The sequence below is a fragment of the Strix uralensis genome, chromosome 2, assembly GCF_047716275.1.
Source record: "Strix uralensis isolate ZFMK-TIS-50842 chromosome 2, bStrUra1, whole genome shotgun sequence".
NCBI classification, from domain to species: Eukaryota; Metazoa; Chordata; class Aves; order Strigiformes; family Strigidae; genus Strix; species Strix uralensis.
In genome coordinates, this window is record NC_133973.1 from 104,526,971 (window position 1) to 104,553,114 (window position 26,144).

The 26,144-nt window shown below is 40.2% G+C and overlaps 1 protein-coding gene across 7 annotated transcripts in view; it reads right to left on the bottom strand.

Moving 5' to 3' along the window:
- Window positions 1-10,050: 10,050 nt before the first annotated feature.
- The window catches only part of ENOX1 (ecto-NOX disulfide-thiol exchanger 1), a 383,297-nt gene continuing 367,203 nt past the window's right edge, over window positions 10,051-26,144 (bottom strand). For all 7 annotated transcript variants that reach the window (XM_074859609.1, XM_074859613.1, XM_074859612.1 and 4 more), the window contains 3 exons: window positions 17,314-17,416; window positions 14,255-14,340; window positions 10,051-11,005 (listed from right to left, as the gene is read on the bottom strand). In XM_074859609.1, the coding sequence (XP_074715710.1) occupies window positions 10,874-11,005; window positions 14,255-14,340; window positions 17,314-17,416 (321 nt within the window). In that variant the 3' untranslated portion in view covers window positions 10,051-10,873. The remainder of the gene's footprint in view (window positions 11,006-14,254; window positions 14,341-17,313; window positions 17,417-26,144) is intronic.

Sequence of the window (26,144 nt, forward strand, 5' to 3'; positions counted from 1 at the left end):
GTAGTGATAGGATGAGGGGTAATGGTTTTAAACTGAAAGAGAGTGGATTTAGATTAGATGTAAGGAAGAAAATCTTTGCTATGGTGGTGGTGAGGCACCGGAACAGGTTGCCCAGAGAGGTTGTGGATGCCTCCTCCCTGGAAGTGTTCAAGGCCAGGTTGGACGGGGCTTTGAGCAACCTGGTCTAGTGGAAGGTGTCCCTGCCCATGGCAGGGGGGTTGAAACAAGATCTTTAAGGTACCTTCTAACCCAAACCATTCTATGATTCTATGATTATATAAATATTTATGGGTACTTAGTTGAAATTTCTCATTCCTTACTTCCTTGTAAATTGGACAGGTTGCCATTTACATGTAGATTTATCCTGTGTATGAGATTGTCACTCTATGTATTGTATTATGTGGCTTCATAGATATTTTCCCTTTACAATTCCCCTCTACCCATATGATTTCCAGTAAAATAAACAGAAATTATATAATGAACAAATTAAAAGATGAGGAGATAAAAAGCTATAATTCACTTGAATGGTCTTGAGACCTCACAAAGACACATACAATCTGTAGACAAGATGAGAGGGAATAAAGAAGACCTGAAGAGGGGATTAAGAAGACCTGAAGAGAGGCCTCCTTAGAATCCCAGGAATAATGTCCTACTCATCCATCTACTATACTTCAAGACCTGGATTTCTTGAGTTTCCTTATGTTATGCAGAATGCAAGTGAGTGACTCTCAGACTTTGAATTCAGAGGACCATAGTTATCAATCATGACTACATGAATGTATGTCGCAAAGGCATCTGAGGACTATCTGAAAAACCAGCAGTGTCCTTACAAGTGCTGAGCAGTGATGTGTGTACCTACAGCTGCAGCTAGGGGACCAGTTTGGCAGGTATCCTTGGAGCATACTGGATGGATAAAACCTTGCACAAAGGGATTGAAAATGGGGCAGTGTGACATCTTGCTTATCCAACACTACAGCAGATAAAGGGCTCACCTGGACAAGGAAGAATTAGGCTCTGCTCTCTGGACTGTAGCATGAATTGGAGGCGAGTGCCTCCAGTCACAGGATATTCTGTGAAGTTACTCGAGTGGCTAAAATCTCTCACATCTTTAGCTCTATGTCCACATTCCAGTGAAAATCCTGTACTGATGGCTTTTAAAAGTAAATTCTTGGTAGGAAATATGGCCTGTCTAGCTGAGGTTTGGAGTGTTGCTGAGTAGCTTTAATATTGGTTTTGGTCACAGATTCCCTTGCTCATGTGTTTGTTTGGTGACAGCTCTCAGACACTCAGTAGTTCAGAAAGCAAAGGGGCTGTGGCTTAGCCCATGTCTGTGTACTGTCATGTAATACATCTGTGATTAACAAGAACTTTTTAGTAGTGAGTTATACTTCTATGACATGGCACAAAGTGGTAATTTCCAAACATCTCTGCTGGGAGAAGAGCCTTGGTACTCATGTATAGCTTTAAACTTGTCCATCTCCTGCTTAACTGCAAAACACACACTTTGTGTATCAAGACTTATTTTCTTTGTTACTCAGCTCTTGATGTGTGCTGCTTAGCTGAGCTCTTGTGGGATTTTGTGTTGCTTTTTTTGCCAGCCTAAACATTCTCATTCAGTTTGTTTCACAATGCATCAAATAAAGAGAGTTAATGAAAACCTTACTTTAGATTAGTTACACAGAAGAACAGTAGCATTGATCTTGGGATTGCCCACAAGGGACCTTTTTGTAACCTTCCCAAAGCTTTGTATTACTCACATGACTTAAACTCTGGAGCAGTGTTTGCTTTCTTCTGAACGTTGTTGCATGCCTAGATTTGGGAACTTGGGACGGGTATGAGCAAAATGGGTCTGGGAGCCAAAATTTTATTCTGGTTATGACTGGAAACCTTTTTGCTGCTCCATCTCCTTTGGAAACTGGCAAATAAAGTAATTTCAAGGCTTTTAGCAAATTAGGAAGAAGGTGTCTTGCTGCAGATAATTCATAGTTTTCTGTTGACAATACAGCTTGTTAAGTCCCTGAAACAAGGCTTGAACTACTTCAAAATAAACTTTTCAGAAGAAGAAACCACATAGAAAGAAGAAGTCCAGAAGAAGACAGCATAGATGGTACCATATCACTTAACCTGGGAGCAGTAAGTAGAGTGTATTTGGCTGGACAGAGGCTTTACAAACAGCTGTGATGTCTTCTGTGGCCAAACTAGCCTATTCATTGCCAACATGGATATCTGCACAATACTGTGTGACAGTCACATCACTAGTTAGCCTTTGATTAGGGCTCTTTGACCGGATCCATCCAGTTTAACCCCATTGCCTTTCTCAAGGCTGTGTATGACAGAAATCTCATCATTCTTGAAAGACAAACAGACATTTAAAGTCTGAATCCTGAACATGTACAGATTTCTTGCTGGTTGCATGACCAATATACATCATTGTACTTCTGACCATCTGCCCGTGTTTTATTGCTGTGAATAAAAAGCTCTGCACTGGAGACAAGCAACAGTTCTGTGTCGCATAAACGACCTCCCAGTTCCATTTTACACGGGCACGCACCTCTGTGTTTTTCTTCAGAATTTTGAACTGCATGGACCACAAAAATCAAAGAAAGGCTGTAAATCCTATGTTATTCCTGCTCTTGACTGTAAACCTTTGAAACAATAGGGATTTCAGACTCCACATTGAAATCTCTTCAAAGAGGAAGAGCAGTGAAGTGCTCATAAAAGATAATACTTTTTTTTTTTTTCCATTGCTGCTCCATTTCCCAGTACTAACCTTTGTTTTAAGAGCATCTCATGGCTATAAACTACAGAGGGTTTTCTTTAGACTTAAAAATTATCTCAAAACATTCTGTGTGAACATAGCATGAGCTCTTTTTCTGTCTTTGTAAGAGGATGAACCTTTTTGCCAGCTACATACTTCCAAATCTTCTTACTCATTGTGAAGGTTGAGGGGGAAGAATGGGGTCACCAGGGCATGCTTCTTCATTTGTACTTCAAGAAAGGCTGTCTTCCCCTTCTCAGTCATTGGATAACTTCCTACTAGGATGGTAGGATATCCATTTATCCATTTTATAGATCAGAGATTCAAATCCAGCCCTCAAACTAAACTTCAGACTAGCAGAAGTTCTGTGGCCTCAAATCAGGGTCAGATGTGTATTCTGCAGATGCCTCCTTCCTTTGCAGTTTGCACAGATGAGGCAAAGACTTCATAGAGATGGAAATGAAATGGCAGGTGTACACCTCTGCTGGGACAATATTAGATGCTTTCCTTGTCCTGCCCTGTGAACAAATAAAATACCTGTTTCCAGACCTGTCAATCAAGAACCTCTCAGGGCAGGAAATGTGTTTTAGAAAACTTCTGCTGTTGAGCCACTATCTGGCTTCCTTCTCTGACAATATGTTTTATTGTGCAAAATGGCCTTCTAGTATCATCCTGCAAAGCAGTTTCTGCTTTGCAATTCTTTATTAGACAAATCAGCCTTGGATTGGTGGCATGATGTTTATCTATGGCTGTTCACCTTCTGAAGACAAAAGTGTAGGTTCTGCCCTGATGAGACTTTAGCTTTTTTTGTCTCCATCTAACCAAGTGACAAGTTCCACCAAGATGACAGCCAGTCAGAGTGGAGGGGTAGCAATGACATCCTGAAATGAGTTCTGACTGCCTCAATGCTTTCCATGAGTAATATATGTCCTCACTAGCCTTCAAGGACATGAAGTATTTTTCTGCTAACATCACCTTTATCAACCAGTGAACTGTAGAGCTAGAGATGCAGATTTTTCTTGCAGGGGGGGCTTGTCTGCCACTGGAAGTTAGTATGATTTGAGTAGCTTATTTCTGGGATAGAGCCAACTGCAAAGTGATTCTGAAAGGTTCCGCTTTAGAGAGTCTCAGACACAACACCCACCTGAGCTGACTCCATTGGCAGAACCAGCTAAGGAAACTCGCATCTCTCATGTGTTCAATACCACTGTACTCACTGTACTTTACAATGATTTTTACTATGAAATCTTCTCTCTTTTTCTCTCCTGTTCCCCCTCTTAGTTTATAACAGGCTTCTGGGACATCCTGGGATTTGTGTGGTTTTTTGACAGAACACCAGGTTCTAAGAAAATCCCTCCGGTCTCTATTTTTAATCCTATTTTATGGTCCTCTGTTGCTCCACTCCGATTCCTCTCACAAGAGTACCATGTCTGCCCCCTGTGAAATGCAAGTCAGCTTTTAATGTCAGCAACCAGATCTGCAGAGTGTACAGTTTTCCAACCTCCTCCCCAGACATGAACAGGCTAATCAGCTGTATTCAGTAAGGAGCAGTGATGAAAACAGAAATGCACCAGAGGGTTAATTTTAAAATATAACACCTCTTATACGGAAACTGTTTTTTGGGGAAGGTTAAAAAAAAAAAAGAGAAAACTTACCTAGTTACGTGTATAATACTATTATACAGAGCTATTTCAGAGCAACTACTTGAGAATGAATCTCTTTCTGTCTTAGAGTCCTGGAGTAGCCCTTTAAATTCATCTTCTTCCAAATTAACTGGTCTTTGCAGACAAGCCCTTGGCTAACTTATTCCAAAACTCTAAAACAGACAAACCAGTGTCAACGCCTATGCCCAAGGGCCTAACTCAGCCAGCTTTTCACATTAAAGGCATTATGCTTTGTCTGCATCAGACTTTTAAAATGTATCAGCTAATATGTGCTAATGACATGCATTTAAACTCTAGTCTAGACAAAGCCTGTGCGATTGCCCTCTGAATGCTTGATGCGATCAGCTAACATCCTGACAGCAGATCTGATTACCCCATTTTAATCACGCAAGGCTATAAACATCATAGAATTATCCAGACTTTCCCTGTAGCAAAGAACAAACCCTGAAGGCCGTGCAGGGTCTAAGCCCCAGAATACCCTCATGGGGTGAGACCTTTGCCCTTACACAAACAAGCCTATCAGTGGGGATGGAAAAGCCAGGCTTTAGCATACAGAAACACATCTACACAGAGGAATCTATTACACCAGAAGGATGAAGAAAATGACTTAACAGCTATTTACTTGGACTAATGCTTTGACATTTGTGATTAACTAATAATCTGATAGGAATAAAAGACAAAGAGCTGAATCAGAGCAGAGATGTGACTTCATGTCTGTATACAGCGTTGATCAGACTAATTGACGTAACAGCTTTTCTCCACACATTTTAAAACAGGTGTTGAAAAATTGGAAAGGATATTAAAAAAAAGGATGCAATGATTTGAGGAAGAGAAGAGAAATGCTTTATAGCAAAGCACTTAAAAGCTCAATCTGTTTAGTTTATGAGAAAGAATACTGAGAAGTAAATAGACTACAATATATAAATATCTTCATGGGGAGAAAATATGCAGTACTAAAGGATTATTTAATCTTGCAGAAAAAAGCAAAACAGGCTAGAAGAAGCCACAAAAAATCAAGTTAAAAAGTAAGGACACAATTTTGACAATGCTAATCTCTTCTAACAAACTATCGAGCAAAAAAATATCTTTTCCATCACTTGATAACTTTGATTACGGCTGGATGCTTTTATGGGAGATGTATTTTAATCCACCATATGCTATTGGGATCACTACAGAATTAACTGTGATATGGCTAAGATACGAGCAGTCCAAGTGGATGATTTTTTTTAGGCTTCCAGTCCAAGTGAATGATTTTTTTTAGGCTTCAATGTTATGTATATAAAAGTACATAAATTGGCAAGAAGTACTTGCCAGCCAGGAGTCTGAGCAAATGGTTATAACATATCAGTGGTAGGACTGCAGGAGTGCTCTCTGCTAGGTTTAAAGTAATACTTTTTTTTTTTTTTTTCTCTTGATGCCCCCCAAATATACCTGTTGAGAGGGAGTATGACATTGGAGTCAGCCCATTAAGTCTGAACAGGCACAATGTTTATTACTCGGTTTGAGGCAAAACACTTAATCAAAGGTCCTCCTGAGCATATCCATTTGATTCTGTTTACAAATTAGGATTTCTATGTATTCAATGTAATGGATTTATGTAGTCAAAGGACCTGCACCTTGTAAGCGTTATTTCCTGATTTGGCTGATCTTTCAGTTGACTTACTTGTTTTTGAAACATTCAGTTTTAACTCAGTAAGTAAATAGTCACCCTTTGCAGTCCAAGCAGTCACACTGACTGTACTCTTGGAGAGTCTGGAAGAAGGAATGGCTTCCTCCAGATCATGTCCTGGTTTATAGGCATTTAATGCCAATAAATGTCAGAAGATTTCTTTTTTCCTGAGCATTTCAGCAGAGGAGACTGACTACAGAACAGAACCAGAAGGAATTTGCTGTTCATTACTTTCTTTTTGAAGGAAAAGTTAGGGTAAAATCTTATCAGGGTAACCTGAGTGACAAGTCAAGGGACAACTTGTACCTTTCACAGGAAAAAGATTATAAAAGCCTCACACTTCAAATGCTGAACTCTGAGATGCATTTGTTAAGTGCACAAAGTGGACATCAATACTGTATCAGACCTGGCTACTGCTAGTACTGGAGGCACAAAAAGAATATATCTTCCAAATCAACCAATTCCTTTCCCTCCTCCTCTCCCCAAACCTCATTCCCCAAATCAACTCACATCAGCACAGAACATTTCTGTCATACCAACACTGACTGTCAAAGCCATTCTGATTTTAAATAAAACAATGCTTGCAAGATCAGAATTTTGACTTAAACAAACCACCCAGAATGGTCTTATGACAATTTTTCTAGCTTTAGATTCCACAGCATTTACTGTACATGGTGTGTAGCTAAATGTAGCATAGCCTGATAAAGGATTTTCTCTAAATCTCAGTATAGTGGTTTCTTAAGTGAAAGTATTGCTCTGGCAGTTGTGAACATGCAAGTTTCGCCCAAAACACGTGCACTTCAATAAACAATTAGTTTCCACTATGTGCAATAACATGGGGAGATATTAGAAATTTCCTTTCTAGTAATGGGGATAATGCAGCTTCATCAAACACTGCTATCTCTCGTGGGCATAAAATGCAGTTTAACAGAGAGGTTTCACTCATCTCCCTTGAATGTGCAAGGTGAAATGCACATTTGTCCAAGAGGTTTTGCACAGTGTATCTCTTAAGCCTTCAAGTGGGAATCAAATACAGTGCAGTAAGAGGCTGGCCCTCTAAACTGATGAAAGTCAACCCTTCCACCACTCCAAGACAGTTCAAAGCTGAGGATGAGCTAAAAAGCTCTCCTGGGAGAACAGGAGCTCAAGCCAACTGAGCTTACAACTCCCTGTAAAATATCCTCAGCACGTTTGGGCAGTTAGAAACCAAATCTTTTCCTGCTCCACTAGTCCCTGTTTGAGAAGAGGGGACACCGCTATAACTTTCTGCCATAACTTGCAGTTGCATGCCAGGCTATTGCACAGTCTCACCTCATGAGCTCATGGTTAGCTTGATGATGTTATGTCTCTTTGGCCTTTCTTTCCCTTGTTTTCTTTCCCACTACAGTTGTGAGGTTCCTGCTAACTGTAAATGGCTTTGAGTCTTTGCCAAATGTTCAACCTGACTCACCTGGAGAAACTTGCTTTAGGTCTTGCACTGCCTCATTTCACTAAGTACCTCTTGGCCACCTCAGCATCTTACTTTTTCTGGGGGAGAGCACGCTGACTTCTGCTGCAGATGACCAAGCCTCTGTTCCAGTCATCAGGATAAAGTGACACAGAGAAAGGATAGTATTCTTTCCTACCATACTGACTTCTTCTTTTATTAAGTGCCATCACCTCATGCCATTTTCACAAGTTGCTCTGCTGCAATGCCCAACTGTGCTAAGAGCACAGTCACCCACAGCCGTGGCTCCAGGTGTTTACAGCCATCCTCCAGTGATATACTTCATATGAAGTACCTCTTTCTGGGCTATGATGGCATCAGATTGACTGACAGACAAGCTGGCTAAAGGGTGCTTTGCCAGAATTTAACACTGGCTTGCAGAACATCAGTCTTCTCCATATATCAGTAGCATATCTGCAGGAGATAGACTATAGATTATAGACTATTTCAGTTGGAAGAGACCTACAGTGATCACCTAGTCCAACTGCCTGAGCAATTCAGGGCTGACCAGAAGTTAAAGCACATTATTAAGAGCATTGTCCAAATGCCTCTTAAACACTGACAGACTTGTGGCATTGATCATCTCTCTAGGAAGCCTGTTCCAGTGTTTGATCACCCTCTCGGTAAATAAATGTTTCCTAATGTCCAGTCTAAATGTCTTTCAAAGGTGGTTTTCTTGATATTCACCCCACTGTATCACCTCAGGACCCCCAGCTGGATCCCCCAAGGGTCATCATAAGGACATTTCAGCAGCTAAGTGGTGGAGCTGAGCTTTTTAATCCCGTTTTCCCCAAAGGCACTGAGCACACAATGTTAAAGCCAGTTCTGGGGCCCAACCTGATTCTCATGAGAACCCCCCCCTGAATTTCAAGGTCTCAGATGATATGTTACAATATTGCAGGATGCCTACATGCTATTTATACTTAAAGTTTAGATCTTCTATGGTGGTATCTAAGAGGCAGTGAACGCGGTTCCCCTTTAGCTGGTACTATACAAGGGCAAAAAATTCACTCTCCTAAAGCACTTATGGCCTAGACAGACATGAAAAACCCAGGAAGGGAAAAGGAAGAGAAAACACATGCAGAGCAAATACAGTGATTAGGTTACCAAGTCTTGTCAGTTTTAAGAAGTTCTGTGGCTACCTGGGATTGGAGTTTTGCGGGAGAGGAGATGAACTAAAGGGAAAGGGAGAACAGAATATAATGAATAAGTATGGCATGAAGAAAGCTGAGGTGAAAGTTTTCTCACATCTCTTTTCCCCAGCCTAAGTGCCATCCATACACATTTATGTTAGAGTACTTAAATAAGAGCTGTCAGACCTAACACATTTTTGCATGAATTATTCATAAATCTGTATGATCACAAGAGAAGAAAGAGTTGTTATTTCGATTAAACAAGTTAATTTTCATTAACATAACTGGAATATAATTACTAGTTTCACCCAAGTAACTTAGCTTAACACAGGTTCTGTAGCAACCGTAATAGAGATGTATGTTTTTTTAAAAAAAATTTCTGTGTACTCGCTGAAAGCATAATTTTCTCCTGTAATAGATCTGCTAAGCCTCTTTCTTTTTCCCTTCTGTACACAATTAACATTTCATTTAATATTTCTATATTCCAGGTAGATGCCAGAAGAGAAATAGGTCCTAAAGCAGTAATCACTAACAGCCATGTAGTAGAGTTCCTTCATGACTAATTGCATTTGACACTAATTGCTGTTTATTGAAGAACCTGAGTGAAACATCACTCTGACATGTATCTGGATACTCCCTGCATCTGTTGCAATTTGCTGTATTTCCTGCTGTTGGTGCCCCACTTTATAGGGCCAGCTCTCTTGTGGCTGGCTCCTCTGCCTACATAGAGGTGTGACTTGGAGGAGGCTGCTGCTTCTTATCCAGCACCATGCTAAATGCTGTACTGATGCAGTCCTTTAAAGCAGGGCTCTGGGATGATCGATTCCTTCCATACTCTCCTGGCGTAGTTGATACATTTCTTCAGTTTTTGCTGGCTTTTACTGTGCTGGAGTACTGTGTTTTTAATAGTAAATCTTAAATGATAATTTACATCGATGTCCCTACTTAAGGGACACCACCAAAAGTGAGTTATTCCTTTCCTTGACTGGCTAAAGGCCAGAAGCATTAGCTGGGAGTTAGAAGGAGTAACTAATTGGATGCATCGCGACTACCCAACACTGAAAATGAGAAATTTTAAGGTGTTCATTTTTAACCTCGCTGCTTGTCTGAAAAAACAAATGAAATCTGTTCAGCTAAACAAAGGTCCATGCTGGTATTTTCTCTACTGATATTTTTAATTATTTTAATCTTAGCTAATATTGCAAGCTCTTTTTTGATACCTAATTAATTTAACCGTTATCTGCAATTAATAGTTTAGGTAGAAGAAAGATAAGTGCCAGGAGACTCTTGCTGGATTGATAAAAATTCAAAAACATCAGAAGAAAAACTTGTACACACAATATGGTAGAAGCCATATTTATTGATAAAAATTAATATATCTGCTATAAAATTTGTAACAGTAATGCAACTGAATATTTATTTTGATGCATAAACCTGAATGTTACATACCAAATACAATACAGTAACACTGTTTTCCTCCTTATTTACATGTTTATGAAAATTGATATGCAATCCATGTTAAAAGAACTTGTAATGGAGAATAGTTACATTAGAAAAATAATATTCTTGATAAAGCATTCTTGAGGACTCCAATCACATTTTCAGGCCTCTTTCAATAAGGCAAAAATCCCTGGTACAGCATATAACTTAATTTACAAAATACAATAACTTCAGACACATCTTCAAGTTTTCTTTTGGTATGCTCTTCCTCACTGTAAAATTACTCAATTTTCTTACTAAACAGAAAGAACTTTCAATAACGAAACTTAATGAGTTCCACTACATATTACATATACATCGCTGCAACTTAGCGACCATAACCGGGCAATCTTTCTCCTTAACTATTTGCTCAATGAGCTTTTCTTAGATGTAGGACATGTAGTATTTTGAAATCATTATGACTGTGGTATCTTTCTTCAGTTTTCATAGGAAACAGATCCATCACATTTTGAAACTTTTTTTAAAAATTTTATTTTATTTTAGGAACTGGTGCACAACTACATTTCCACTCACAAGAGAACGTCACAAATGTAACTAAAATTAGGCTTGGATAACTTTGAAAACATACTACTATGTGCCCAAACCCAAATTTCTTACTTTTAATACTTCATAACCCTGCCATGCTCTAGGAATTCTTCTGCATAGCTTCGTTACTAGTCACAGTCAGATAGTTTTAATTCCTTCAAAGGCACAAAACTTCCACCTCTTTTCCAGTGTTGCTCCTACACCAGTGAATTCTTGTTTAAACATGCGTGGCAGCCTCATCAAAAGCATTTCTATCTCATTTGCAGAGATCTGAGAAAGAAATAAAGGTAAAATTAAAGTGAGAAAGCTGCCCTGTAGATTGGAAAGAGGAAATATGGAGAACAAAAATAAGGCCAGGGAGGGGTGGGTGGGGGTGGGGGTTGGAGGAAATCCAGGCCAGATAGAAACAACAACCTGTTATTATTTGTTTTTTACCCTTAGCCTGACATGAATTTCCAGACTCCAAAGCACATGCAGATTCCTTGCAGGAATGATTCTGCTTTTGTAAGTGTCATCCCACTGTAAAAGAATGACAACTGCTATGTTGGGCCTGCTGACACACAGTGTGGTATGAAGTCTATCTAAGAACTACAGTTGTGGGTATAGTTGTGAGGAAGAGGAAGCAAATGGGACCTTATTCTTCCTTCTCATACCATGAACTCTTGAATTCTCCTCCCAGCTCCATCAGTTTTTCTCTTGCAAAAAAACAACACAGGGACTTAATCAGCTCACTTCTGTTACTTAGGGCTATGGAGCTATGGCTACTAAGCCAGTTTGGCCCAGTTCAGCAGCCCCAGATAACTAAGCAGTAAAGTTCCTGACTCAGCATTGCTCAGGATGTTTTTATGGTTTTGAAACCTTAATGACTGGTCACCTTCCTAATGGGAAAGATGCCCTCATTGCAGAAAACACTTTCACAAAGGCAACCTTTGTGGTATAATCAGTAGGGAAGTCAAGAAATGAAACAGTCATGGAAAAGGAACCATTTTATCCTACTGCTACTTCTTCTAAAGTGGTGGTCATGAAAGGAACAGTAAAGGAATCTACGGGTGCTGCCTGTTATCCACAGGTATCTCCATGGTTTGATAGGCTTCTCTGGCAATGATTATATTTCTGCTTATTCATATTAGTAGGAAACTTCCATGGTGAAAAATTTTCTTTTTAAAACAGTATATAAACATAAAATATGCTAATTATACCTCATGCCACCCAAGAGAGATGAGAAAATATCTATCACCTTTTATTTTCCTGAAGACGTTAGTGCAGCAAGAAGATTAAATGATTTGGTAAAGATGGTGCCAAAAATCAGTGTTGGAGGCAGTCTCAAGTCCCAGAGTAATCAGGTCCATCTTTTATGTACTCTCATGGCAGTAACAGATACCTGGTTACCTTTGGGTAATGTATCTGAGCTCTATACTGAGCCCTCAGCCCACATGGGTATGCTGACCTTATCATTCCTGTTCAGGTGAGGAATGACAGGCTAACCATGGAAAGTAATTGAAATTCATCTCTGAGATTGCATCTCTGTATTGCACTATTAAAAAGTAATTTGTTGCTACAAGCAGTTACTTCCAAAATAAACCAGCGAGGTCAAATTTTGTGGCTCGTGTTTATTATGCAGCAGATAGGTCCAGTGGTAGCTGCACGGGCTGGTACATTGACACCCTGGAGAGATGGAGACAATGTTCCTTCCATGAAAGCTGTGTTTGCAAGTTAAGGGTTTGATCCTGGCAGCCTCACAGAAGCCAACACTTTACTCATGTGAGTAGAAATTCAAGGATAAAGCCTACAAACATGAATAAGAAGGGATTGCAGCAGTGAAAGGGGAGAAAGTTGAAGAGCTCAGTGGGCAGAAGCTATGAGCAGCAGGGCTGGAGCACAAGGAGCCAGTATTTTAAACGGTTGCTATTGTCACTCAAGAGATACAGAGCTGGAGGGATCAGCCAGGGGAAAAAGCAGTTAAGACTTAGCCAAATGTTATGTGTTAAGGAAGGTCTTGAAAGATGACTGACGAGATTGGGCAGACTGGGTGCTGCAGGAACTGGGGACAAGATGAAGGAAGGTGTGTATGTGGCAGAGGTAGGGAATAGAGAGGCAGAAGAGGAATGGTTGCAGGTGTGAAGCTCTGGATGCATCAGATCTTGATAAAATCAGGTATTTTTTTTTTTTTTAAAAATTGAAATTCACCAGTTTCTCACCTCTTTCTACCATTCTCATGCCTTACTCCATTTTCATTGTGGGTAGCAGTGGACTGTAAAGCACTAGCAAATCTATGTTGCCATGGCCTGAAGATAGTGCCTAAGAACTTCATCATCGTTCCTCACTCATCCATGCAACCTGTCTTATTTCCAGTGGGCTTCTAGCTCAGGATCTCCTCTTCTTTTAGCTATACACTTTTTCATAGAAACAGAGGAAGGATCCTTCAGAGGCATGAAGCAGACCATCAAAGAAGCTCACCAAGGCATCTGGAAGGTGATCTTGGCTATGGGTGGCATGGCTGGAGGGAGTTATTACCAAGATCAAAGGAGTTGTGTCTAATGATGACCACACAAGGAGTGCCACTCACATTCTGAGTCCAGGTGCACACCACAGCTACATCCTGACTCCGTGTTGCAAGAAGATCTGGGCAAGAACCATCATCATCACGTCCAGAGGAAGTATTGGCAGACATGGATCAGAGCTGTGGCTAACTACAGGGTGACCCCTGCATCTGACAAGTATCTCATGCAACCTAGCATCCTGCAGAGCCATTGCTTAGCACTTAGAGTAGCATTCGCCTGATCAAAGGTGGTTATTTCACAGCTGAGCTTCTCACCCTTAACTTGCTTAATATTCATTCAGTGGAGGGGAATAGGCCCTTTTGGGGCTTGATTTCATCTCATCTTACAGTAGATATTTAAAAATAAGTCAAAAAATCTTACCCTACAGGTATGTATTGACTATGGACTGTATGGCCTGATTCATTAAAAAACATTTTGCACACTATAGTGCATTGGCCTCACTTTTGTGTTGGCCACACCTTCTCTGAATTTAGCAATAGGGTCAGCTAATTCTTTCATGAGGCCCTCTCCACTTCCATGTGGAGTCAAAGAGTATGCTTCATGGTCCATTCATGTGTTCATGAAAGTTCATGTTCAGTGTGATCCATGACTAATAACCTTTTGAAGAATAAGGAATCATCTCTTAAAACTGCACAGTTTGATGGCCATGGCTACACCTGCCTCTTGTTCTGCTTTCTTTCTCTTCAGCTGTATTTCAGGATCATGTATCATAAAATCAGCTGCTAGTCTTTGCTATTTAAAGCTCGCTCTTCTTTGCCACAAAGAATAGCTAAGCAGTGGGAGGCAAAGACCTCAACACAAGCACGTGCACTGTAATTTGCGAATGAATAAAGACTGCAAACCCCCAAGCCCCATATCACATTATCTTTCTAATGGAAATGCATGAAGAGTTTAACCTGCAGTAAAGAATAATACAATATTTCTATAGAGAAAACAGATTTTGATTAAATTTTTTTACCCTAGAGTCCAACTGCTGCATATAAGACCAAAGATATTCTATATTGGCTCCAAAAGGGTGGACGTGAAGAAATGTGGATATGATACCTGTATTAAAAACAAATGCACACAAAGTATTAAAATTACCTCAGACAATATATCATTAAAATGAGCAAAATAATTCTGAATAGTCTGTTCTTGCAGTTTTTTCAGTATGAATTATGATTCTTATTTTTCTTACACAACCCAATAAACATAACAAAATGGCACTTTTTTAATACAGTCATAATAACATGGTAAACACAATAGCTCATCTTCAGGAATGACAGCAGTTAGCAAGTAAGTGACCAAGATAATATACTGATGAATAAAGGAATTTCTAAACAAAGACTTGCTGGAAGCATTTCAACTACCAATTTTATGCTTGATTTACCAATATAAAATTGTGGATATTGTAATGGTAAAATTATTGCTTTTTTCCCCTTCACTGGATGCTCTGTTGTGAAAACGTTTCATATAATTGTGCCAGAAACCTCACTCCCTCAAATTTTTCTAGTAATTACGTTGATGCTGGTTATGAAAAGTGTTTAATCCATATTACCCCTAACTGCTGCTGAAGAAAACAAATTCTTTATGACATATTTACTTATTTACTTTCTCTTAAAAGACAGCCAGTTCTGTCTATCTTCATTGTTATTTACAGGATTGTTATAAAAGGTATGGGAATAAAAGTGGCTTTGGAGGAGTCAGGATCTAAGTCTAGAGATTTTTACTGCAGTGAAAATCAAGTGACAGCATAATAATGATGACCAGAGAAAACAAGATCTGGGGCATCAGAATTGCTATTAAAAGCACTATCCAATTTCTCCTCTTCTAAACAAACAGTGAAAATACAAAATGGCATGTGTGTTACTGTTTGGGGAGAGTTGAACTGTAAGAATCAGAGCAAATATTTTCAACTCTGTTTGGAAGGGTTTCTTAGCTGAACCACCTTAGGGGAAGTTCCTTATGTTTAAAGCATAAACACCAGGATTAAAAATGCTTACAAATGACAAAAATGGGTCACTATATCTTGTGTACTGCAGGCCATACTGCTTTCTTGATGCTGAATGAATTAGGATAATCTTGGATTTCATTTTTTCCCAAATACTGGCCATGGTTGACAATGATAAGTAAAATTTAACTCATTTTATACTGGCTTTGCGAAGAACACCTTTTTTCCTCTCTCATTTTCCCAATACCATTTACAAACTTCTGATCCTGCAAAGGCAGGGACGTATATTTAATTTTATACTATGGTGAGTCCTAGCAGCAGTTGGCTGCTTTGTGCTGTGCATGACCACAAGCACACACGCAAAAGCTCTTGAAGCAAAAGCCGGTACCATCACACTTGGATGGGTTGACTGGAAATCCAATTTGTATTCAAATCACATTTTACCGGTGGCATTGTGTTTGTTATGTGTGTTCCCAAGGCTTTTCAATTCAGGATGTTCAAAGCTAGCTCTTTCATATAATATAAATAAAAACTAATTTGAAAATATTCTGTAGTGATTGACTGGAGTTCCATGATAAGTTTTTAGGTTTGTTTGCTTTTTTTCTTTTATGCTGTTTTCTTCTAAGACAATATTGAATTTTGTAAAATATAGACCAAACTACTGAACAGATGGAGGCAAGGCCTGTTTTTCCCTTGCCACACCTGAACATGCCTCAAAGGAAGAGTTAACATGAAATCCTTCTTGAGCAACCTTTTGCCTTTGAACTGTAACAATGAGACAGTTGTGGCGGTATTGGTATGACCAGTAATATCTGGACTGAGATTACACTGTTTATCTGAGTGTGCCACTGGACAGCTGGTGGATGGGACCCACTCTGGGACACTGTCACCACTTGTTACAGTCAAATAATGAGTGACCTAGGAAAAAAGTTCGTTATTCTGTTCTTAAAATCCCATCCTTGCTACCCTTCTCACAGAAATTATCTTTGAACAGATCAAATACTGTCCATTGCAATTAAAAGTTCCAAATTTTATTTTAAAAAGTAAAATTTAATCAATTCATACATTTGTGTACATCCCACTGTTCCACATTGCACCAGTCACAGGAAGTTTGTGTACTAAGCCCTTTAAATATTTAAATACATTCTTCACTTTTAAATGACCTTTTTGGTCTGAACTGTCTGAATCCGTGCCCCAGCAATAAACCAGCAACTTTCCTGGTGCTTAGCAGATGCAAATGAGTTGCATTTAAACAAATTAAGGTAGTTTTGGAACTATTACCTACTAGGATACCACTGACTTTGTGAAAGGACCAAACCAAAGAAATGAAACCAGGTCTTTCAGGTCATCATAGTATATAGGGACCACTTTGGACTGTGGGCCTTTAGGCTCCAAGAAAGCCTGCCCCACTGAAACCAAATGCAAAACATGCATGGATATAAATGGGGCATGTTCCCCCTGAGGGTAGCATGGGTACAACCACGATTCCTGTGTGGCCAAATGCTAGGTATCAGTTAGCTGGCCCTATAAGCTTTAGCTTTTAGGCACTCTTTAAGACTTTATTTTAAAGATTTTTTTCTAGGTAAAGGATATCACAGTCCTTGTGGTATTCTTTATAAATATTCATATTGCTAATTCCCTCACCTAATGTCAAAAGCATAAATCTGACTTGCTTAATACATTCAGTATACATAATTTTTTCTTGGTAGTTTGCTAACATTATTTCCATCCCCTTCTCCATCACCATTTTGTCTAATAATCAGATAACAAGTTATACAATTCTAGCCTGCTAAATCTTGATGTAAATAAAGTCCTCATTTATTCATGCTTCAAGTCTAAATGCAGATCCTGGAATTTTCTTCATACCTGAAATCCTTTCATTAAACTCTGAAGAATTTTTCAGAAAGGAGAAGTTCACTTGTATTTTAGGATTTTTCTTGGTAAAATCCATTATGAATACAGATGAAAAATAAACCTTTTTTTTTTTTAACTTTTATTAGCACAAAGGTGCATGTAAACACATATGCAGAACAAAAACTTGTTAAAATGCATTTTGTTCTCAAAATTCTTCTTTGGAGTTCTCTTACCTATTAATAGTGCCTCTTTCTCTGATTTTAGACCTGGGCTTCGTTTCTCTGAATTTTTTTCTCTGTCTTGGTTGACCAATGCTACCGTCAATACATTGATTTCCTACAAAGTTTAAAAAAAAATACATGGTCATGCAGATTTCATTTACTTCAATTAAACCTGTCAGCTTCTTTTCAACTCTATAAAAAAGATCGTTACTTTAATTCACATCTAAAGACAAGACAATTATAAATAATTGATTTGTTTGCAGAATATTAAGGCACTTTTTGAAGTACCTTTATAGCAAGAGCTGCCAAGAAGACAAATTTTGTTTGTGGAGTAATAACTTTGTTGCTAGTGCTTCTTCATTATAACAGCTTGAAAGATGTGCCCCAAAGTGTGGGGATGGTCAGAAAACTCACATTTTCTAGCTATTAAAGCTCTAAACAAAGACCGCCTCTAGGGAACGTGAATGGAAACATTCAGCTACAGCTGTAAGAGTAAATTCAACAGTTACTAGCAATGTTTCTAGTTATCAGAGCACAATCATCTACCCTGTTATATTCTCCGACCAGTGCTTGGCATGGTGTTGGCCCCTGTCCCAAACAATTCCCAGGCATGTTTTGGGGGTCAGCACATTTCAGAGACCATTCCCAACAGGTGTTTGGCATAAAACTACATTGTTTGGAGGACTGAGAGTCAGCCTTAAGGGTAAACAAGTCAAGACTCCTGCTTTGAGCTCCTTTTTCTGCAACCAGGTGACCTGAACCATCCAAATCTCAGCAAAGCTATCATGCTAGATGCTCCATCAGAAGTACCCAGGCAGTTGTGTGACACAGATTGCTCTTCTCCTGGGTATATGTGAAGTAAACAAATTATCTCTATTTCAGAGGCATGTAAGTGGCCTCAAAGTGCATTGCACAATATTCAAGCATATACATGCACCGTTTCCATGGAGCAACTGATATGCAGTAACTCGTTCCTTAGTGAAGCAGTGACTCACGCTGCTGCATCTGCTCTGTGAAATGCTCAGCAGTTCCATGCAAAACCTTGGAGGCAGGCAGCCTGGGGATGAAGATACAGTGGTGTGAGGTGGGACTGTGCAGAAACACTGCTCTTGTTCTGGTTGGGGGAGTCAAGGTAAGCAGCTGGAGGTTGCATGAGACTGGGCAGACTTAAATGCAAGCAAATTTGTATTCTTCAGCATAATGATGTGGCCCATCAAGAGCATGCACTCAGGGTGGTGCCTTGCTCCAAAATTCTTGGCAAGCATTTTGTGCAATAAAAGAGAGACACTGGGCAATAAAAGAGAGACACTGGGCTTAGGTCGCCCTAGGGCATTTCTGAAGGTGTGAATAACCCATGCTAAAAAAAGGGGAAAACTCCAATATATGTCAAATGTCCCTCTTTATAGATTACTAAAGGCTTCACAATCTGTGAGACTGGTATAAAGAGTCAGGCACTTCCCCATTCTCAATTTTTAAAAAACAAAACAAAACACCACCACCTTCTCCCCTTCCCCTTCCCCTTCCCCTTCCCCTTCCCCTTCCCCCCCCCCCCCCCCCCCCCCAGTGATGTACTCTGTGCTCTTTATAGGCTGGCTCCAATGAGCAGCAGCCTGCTACGCAGTGCCTGATGGCTCAGATGCATCATGGGTTCAAATGTTCCCTCAAGTTGTGAAGAGGAACAAGTTGCCATGTGTCAGCTAAGAAACTGTATATGCATTTGAGTGATATACACGCATGCGTGCATCCTTTGCCTCCAGCAACGATGGGCTCTGACAGACCTTAGCCCACAGTGAAGGAGGAGTGAGATGCATTGAGTCACCTGTGGTTTGCTGCAGTTGTAGTGGCCAACTGAGGCATGTCTCCTAGCTAGAGATCTATGTGTAGTTGTGTACATGTAAGCTAGTCAGCCTTTGTTGCCTTTTTAGTCAGTAGAAATAACTTTTTAGTCATGTGTTTTAGTTACTTTAGGTTGAAATAAATTGGACCTTAGTGGTGCCTACTTTATATTCCTCACTGGCTGCAAAGGGAAACCTATACCAAAGATTTAGACACCTACAGGTAGGAGAGAGTCTGCAGTTCAAGAGCTGCAGTGATCCCCTCTTAAAATAATGGTGTGCCTGAGTGCTCTGGCAGCTACACCACCTTGACACTAACACTCCTGTAGTATTGTAATACACAGGTCACATTATAGCAGCAGGAGTATGCTCTAAGTTGTCCAGTGCTGTTGATTCACCTCCTGATAGAGCCAAAGGCTAATGCAAATACTCATGTACTGCTGGACATGGCATCCAAGAACAGTGAAAGGACACCCGGGCAAGAAACAGAAATAAGGGAAGTGTTTGCATGAATTTCTCCATAAGGACAGTAATGACAAGGGGGTTACAGATCAGAAGAACAGAGCTGGATGACAGATTTTATGATACTGTAGCAGAAGAGCAGAGCAGCATATGCCACCAGAGCTTGTATAGGTTAAGATGTAACTTTTGACTCCATCTGAGATAGAAAAGCAGTCTAAAAATAACAATTCCTGAGAGGGGAAGGAGGGAGCAGAGAGATGTCTATTTGATATACCAGGCCCCAAACACAATACACTAGCAGTTTCAGATGGGATTAGAAGTTTTGTCAAATAGTGATGCAGAGAAAGAAACTATATTCCCATTGGGAGCAACGAACAGATGGATTCTCATTTAATGCCTAGATTTGAGCCTGTGCAGAACATTTTGTATGATTTATAGGACAGTGTAAATGGATGCTAAAGGAAGTCACATCAAGTCTTCCTTAACTGTGTATTGGTACAGAGGGTAAAAGAGTAAAAAATTGGTTATGGGGGAGCCTGAGAAAACTAAGAGTGACAAAGATAGCTACTCAGCAAACAACTGGCTTTAGAAGAAGGTTGCAGGTTCTTGGAGGCTTGAGAAGGAGAGGTTTCTGCCATCTAAAACTACCTGCCTCACAGAACATGATAAATTAGGCAACTCTGATGTATTCAGCTGCCAAAATTCAGCTGCTTGCACATGCCATGAGAAAATCCAGGGTGTGCATGGTCACATAAAGGATTCAGTACCAATGCTGCTAGGAATTAATAGTGATTTAAGAGAAATGGACATAATTGTGTCTAAAAAATGAGTGTGAAATTCACCCAGAAACCAGGCTAATTATAATGTAAGTGAAAACCTAAAGTATCTAACTACACACTGGAGGTGCAAATCTGGAACCTATGAAGCCTCTACAACAAATCCTCACACAGTTAATTTGCACATTTTTAGAGGCACTACTTATTCCAACCCACAGAAACAAGACTTTTAAGAGTACAAAGGTGAATGAGGCAATAACTAATTGGAAACAGTTAGGTCACCCCTCTGACAAAAAGCTACTGATCACCAGATGCCTGAGGAAAATTATTTAATGTATACTATTTGCTTTCTAGCCTGGAGACCATCCTTTATTTGGCAAATTATATTTTCTGAGGCCCTAAGCAGTCTCCTTCATCAGGTTTCATTATAAAAGGAGTATTTTGCGACCATCTGCCAGTTACTGAATTAAAGGACAAGAACACAGCTGAGCATGTGCAAACCAGTACTTACTATAACTGAAATGACCTTGCAAGAACTAAATACAGTATGTGAAAGGCTTAATCCAGGTTAAATCACACCTGGAGATCATTAGGGACCTGGCCCTATTCATTATTCACAAATTATGTCAGGTATCAGAGAACATGGATGCCCAATTTGATGATGACAGCTCCAGAGCTGCTCCACATGAATGCAACCATTCTATGTGATACTCTTGCCATTGCCAGCTTGGAGCTTTTTCCTGCAAATGACACTTCCATCCATCAGCAGATTATGAAAAGATATGAATTTCCTTCATGGGCTTGACAAACCCTATGATCCTGCAGACACCTCTTGGGACCAGCATTTTGAATTAGGGGTCCCTGCTTTTGAACCAGGGAGGGAAAGTCAGAGAGAGAGTCTTTCTGGAAAAATTTCAGGAGAACTTGCTGGATAAAAGAGGATGGCAAATAACTGTTATCTCACACAGACTATTCATTTCCACAGGCAGACCTCTGACGCCACCACTGACATGGAGATGATGGCTGTGGGGGGTTGTACATGGCAGTTTTCACACATGGATGTATAGCTTAGCCATGTCCCAGCCATAACGTGGGATATAAGTTGGATTTGTGTCATTCTCACATACTCTGGCTTCTTTTGGAAGCAAATGCAAAGGCATGGGCAAGTGGATTACTCCAAAAGGTGCCTGGTCTCACTGTCCACCATGGCCCACCACAGAGCAGCTGGGTCCCACACTGTAGACACAGCAGATAAGAACATGAATCCTGAGAGAGCTGCATTTGCCTGAGAAAGACACAGAAATCCTGAAGAGTAGAAGAAATGTGGTGACTTTCTACAGAGGATAGTCGCAGGTACTGTAAGAATAAAAGGCTAGCTCTGCACTCCAGGGGACTAGCAGATCAGAAAGCCTCAGATATTTAGGTTGGGTGACTTGCGTCTTTCAGTCCTTCATTGGTTTATTTTTTTCCCCTATGGGAAAGTATAATATTAAATAAAAAGTACTCAAGCCAGACATCACTAATCCTCTACAGGCTTACAGGTCTTGCACCAGTGCAAAAAAGGCAGACAGAATATAAAATGTCTACTCTTGCCTGGGGCTTCTCTCTTTAGTGAAAATGGTTCTCTTTAGCCTAAAAAGTTCTGTGATCCTGAAAACATATACTAGCCAGCATCCCTAAAACCTGGGGGAGTGAGGACTTGCCATTCCCCATAAATGCTGACCAAGAGGTGAGCAGGGCTTGAACAATAGCTTCCCTACCTGGAAACTAGTCCTGCCAGAGTGCAGTTCCACATCACCCGTTATTCAGGACTCTGCCTGAAAGGCAGACTATGGGATTTAATGAATATGCCATTGAAGACACCTGGCATGTGATCAGGATGCAAATGACAAATATACAAAGAGCTGAAATACTCTCTGTGCTATCTGGGTAATCCAAATATTTGATAATTACCTTTAAATCTAGGGGGAATGATGACTGCTTGCATATTGTCTTCAAAGACCTCATTCCCTTTTGTTGTAGTATAGAGGATTCTGCAGAATTGGGGGTACGGGGGGGGGGGGGTGGGGTGGGTAAAAGTAATAATGTGCCTTCTGAAAGACCCAGTAAAAAAACCAAAACCTACCAGACTCTGGAAGAGTTTGCAGAATATATTGGCCTTTGTACAAAGCCAATTGTCTGAGGCATTAAAACAGTAGCAGAAGAAGGAAAAACTAGATGTTGAACACAGCAGGCATATGACAGAGCAACTGCTGAATGTTGTTAGATGTAAGGGATACACCACACTTTCTCATCAGCCAGGGGACTTATGAGAGAAAATGCGTAGGAGGAGAAAAAACCATATATCTGAAACAGCAAAAATCTTGCAGATTATTAATAATAGGACAGAGACATGCTGTAAGCTTGAAAAGAAAAGGTAATTTCATGATTTTGGTAGAAGAAAAACCATATACATGTGAAACCAAGTCTGAAGTCCTTAAGCTCTTGAAATGCATATGTGTACCTGCTCTAAGTCCACAGAACTGGGCTTAGACTTCAGATATGCTTGCCCAAACTGCTTATAGACAGCCAGGCAGGTTTGACGATTCTACTGCAAACATGGGTAGAAACTGGCTTGTGACACGAAGACTGCATGTTTTTAACTTATTTTCATGTACCTGGGGATCTCTTAAAGTCTGGTATAGTTGAGTTCACTTTGCTGGTCTTTCTTTAAATGTACTTCAGACCCACATCTGAAAATTTAATCTCACTGTTTTAACCTGAATGGAGCCTAATTCAATTTCCAATCAAGTGAATGGAAATCTTGCAATAGTTTCAACGCATATCATGTCAGACATCTTAAATTTATGGGGACATGCAAGGTTGAGGTACAGGACAACTTCTGACAGCTTAACACAGTTGTCAGTTGAGAGTGGGCTACTCTCTTTGTCTATGTTCTTATCTATGATGAATACAAAATTGTTCAATCCAAGTTGAGCTAAACTACAATGAAAGAGCTTATTTAAATTTAACTTAAATCAAATTTCCCTGCAAATGTGGCAATGTATGAATACACTGACAGACAGTGATTGTGACTCAGATGATCACAGAATCACAGAATCATGCAGGTGACCTTGGGAGGTCTCTAGTCCAACCTCCTGCTCAAAGCAGGATCAGCTGTGGAGTCAGAGCACATGGATGTGCAACAAAAGGTAATAGTCCAATGGCTGGATAAACCTCAGCAGTTTCTCTGCAGCATCCCAGTTCTGCGCCCTCATTAAACAACGTGTGGGTTGTGCCATCAACAGATGGGTGCCTCCATCCCCTGCAGAAGGGATTTTCCAACCACCATCACTTGCTGCTTCCTCCTGATACTTGTGATTAAAGTCTTACCTCCATGAGCACAAAGGACAGAGGCACCATCACAGATGGGGAAAGCTGGATAACCTAATCAGAGAAAACAGAGGTCCCCCAATCCATCTCCTCCCAGGGCTGTCACAGGACAGCATCAGCCCCAGGGTTCAAGTGTGACACCTATCAAAACCAGTCAATGGAAATGCTCTCTGGATCATCTTACAGACTGAGGGGGGCACTGCCTATAGGGGTACGGGGCTTGTTAAGGGATGCAGGGGAAGAGCATCTTGGGATTGTACAAGACTTAGTTGAGGGTCCTTAGCAGGGAAACAAAAGGCAGGAAAAGGGAGGTATCATGGTGGTTTGGGAAGGGGATAAAAGGGACTGGTTGCATGTAAACAGGTTGCTGGTCAGTACACTTGTCTGGCCATGCCATGCCCTGATCAGTGTATTACACTCATTAAAATCAAATTCTAACTCTTTTCCTGGGTGAGGAACTCTCTATTGGTGTGTGTGAGGGGGTCTGAGTGCAGCAGCAGGAGTGGGATCAGGGGTCAGAGGGCCATATGTCTGGGGTGCCATAGTTAGAGAGACCAGAGTGTGTTCGCATGCTGCTCTGTGATCACTGGTGAGCATCAAGCCAGACCAGCCACCAAGTATAAAAATAAGCTTGGAAGCCGTGTGTTGAAGTGGCCATAGGTCTGGGATGGATCCAGGATAGACCAGAGACATTGCATGTGATCTACTGGAGGGACCAGGGGGTCCAAGCCAGCAACTGGGGACACCGTGGGGTCTGGGGAATGACTAAAAGACCTGTTTGTGTGTGTGTGTATGGTGAGGCAGGGGCCAGTTATGTGATAGACTGAGAGTCAAAGGCCAGTTACTGAAGGGATCCACATTGTATATACATGTAAGTCTGCATATATATTTCCCACTAATGGAACTTTATCCTGATCAGCCAGAAAGGGGAGCAAGATGAGGCCATCAGTACTGTTTGTGTTTATGAATTCTGAGTTTGCGTTGATCTGTGTGGCTGGCCACATGTATATGGATGCATGTGATGCATGTGTTTTATACGTGTGTTTGTGCACATGCCTGTGGGGAATACGTGCTCAGCCTTGCTACAACCACCTTGCCTCTGTTGGGCTACAGGATTCAACAACTCCCGACAACAGTAATGTTTGGTTTGGGCCAAATGTCTTTAATTCTTCCTTTTATGGAGCTTGTTCCCCTTCATGGGCTGCTGTGGCACTGTGCTGTGACTTGTGGAAATCTGGCTGAGTGTCTGAACTCTGAAAGTAACTCAAAATTCTCCAGGAACATCGTGTGAGTTACACAGCTCTTCTTTCAGCATGTCCTCTTACAGTGACTGTTTCTGACTCTGCTGACTACTCCTCTAAAAATACTCTAATGACTAGAAAATTGCTCATAGTCTTTGATTAATATAATTCTTTTCTTGCTGCAAATAAATTGATCTTGTGCTAGCAAATTAACTACTTCCTAGAAATATTGTATTTTACACAGTCCTGGTTCCTCACAGCCTAAGAGCTGATTTTAGTAAAGTGGCTGACATCATTAAGTTAGGTGGTCTTGCTGACACACTGTCTATATGTAGAGAAGTTTCTTGGCCTTTTCTATGGACACTGGGATAACTGAGTTTACAGTAACAAATTAGAGTGTTGCATCACATATAAAAAGAATAAGGCAAGGAATGGAGTATCCAACCATCTGGCCAAAAACAGAGGTCTCACAAGCAGCTTGCACTACTTCTAGAGTTAGCACCAGGTCAACAATTCAGAAAAAAAACCTTCTTTTTTGGTGTTTTTTCTCCAGGGTCTCAGAGGATCTTTCTCCTTCTACTATCTACCTAGTGATGCGGAAGAGTGTATTTGCCGTATGCTACACTGCTGGTGAATGTGACTGGTTTATCATTAGAAATGATACAGACCAGGTGTCACCTTTTCATTCAGATCAAGTCTAAACTTGATAACTTATTTTGTGTTATGCAAGAAAGCAGTGTTGGTTTTGTCAGCCACAGCACATTGTAATTATTTTTAAAGTACACTAATATAGAGATTTACTTTTAAAGTACACCAATAGAATTTACCATGACTGTAAATTTAAAAGTGCGCTGGTATTAACAAATAAACAGTTGACAACTGGCTTGAAAAATTATCTGGCATTAAGATTATAGGAACAACAATGAAGAAAAATTAGAACAGCAAATACAAGACCTTGCAAACGAAGTACATTGAACACTCCTCTATGCATCTAAGATTTGTTTGTCTGATTTATCCTACATGATAGAAGTGTTTTCAGGAGTGAAGATTAATTGTATTATGGTGCTCTTGACATCCTATTTTTCCGATCCATTTGCCAGAGAGATGCTTTTAACTTTTTCATTACAAAGCTTTTACTATTATAACTTTCACCTGCT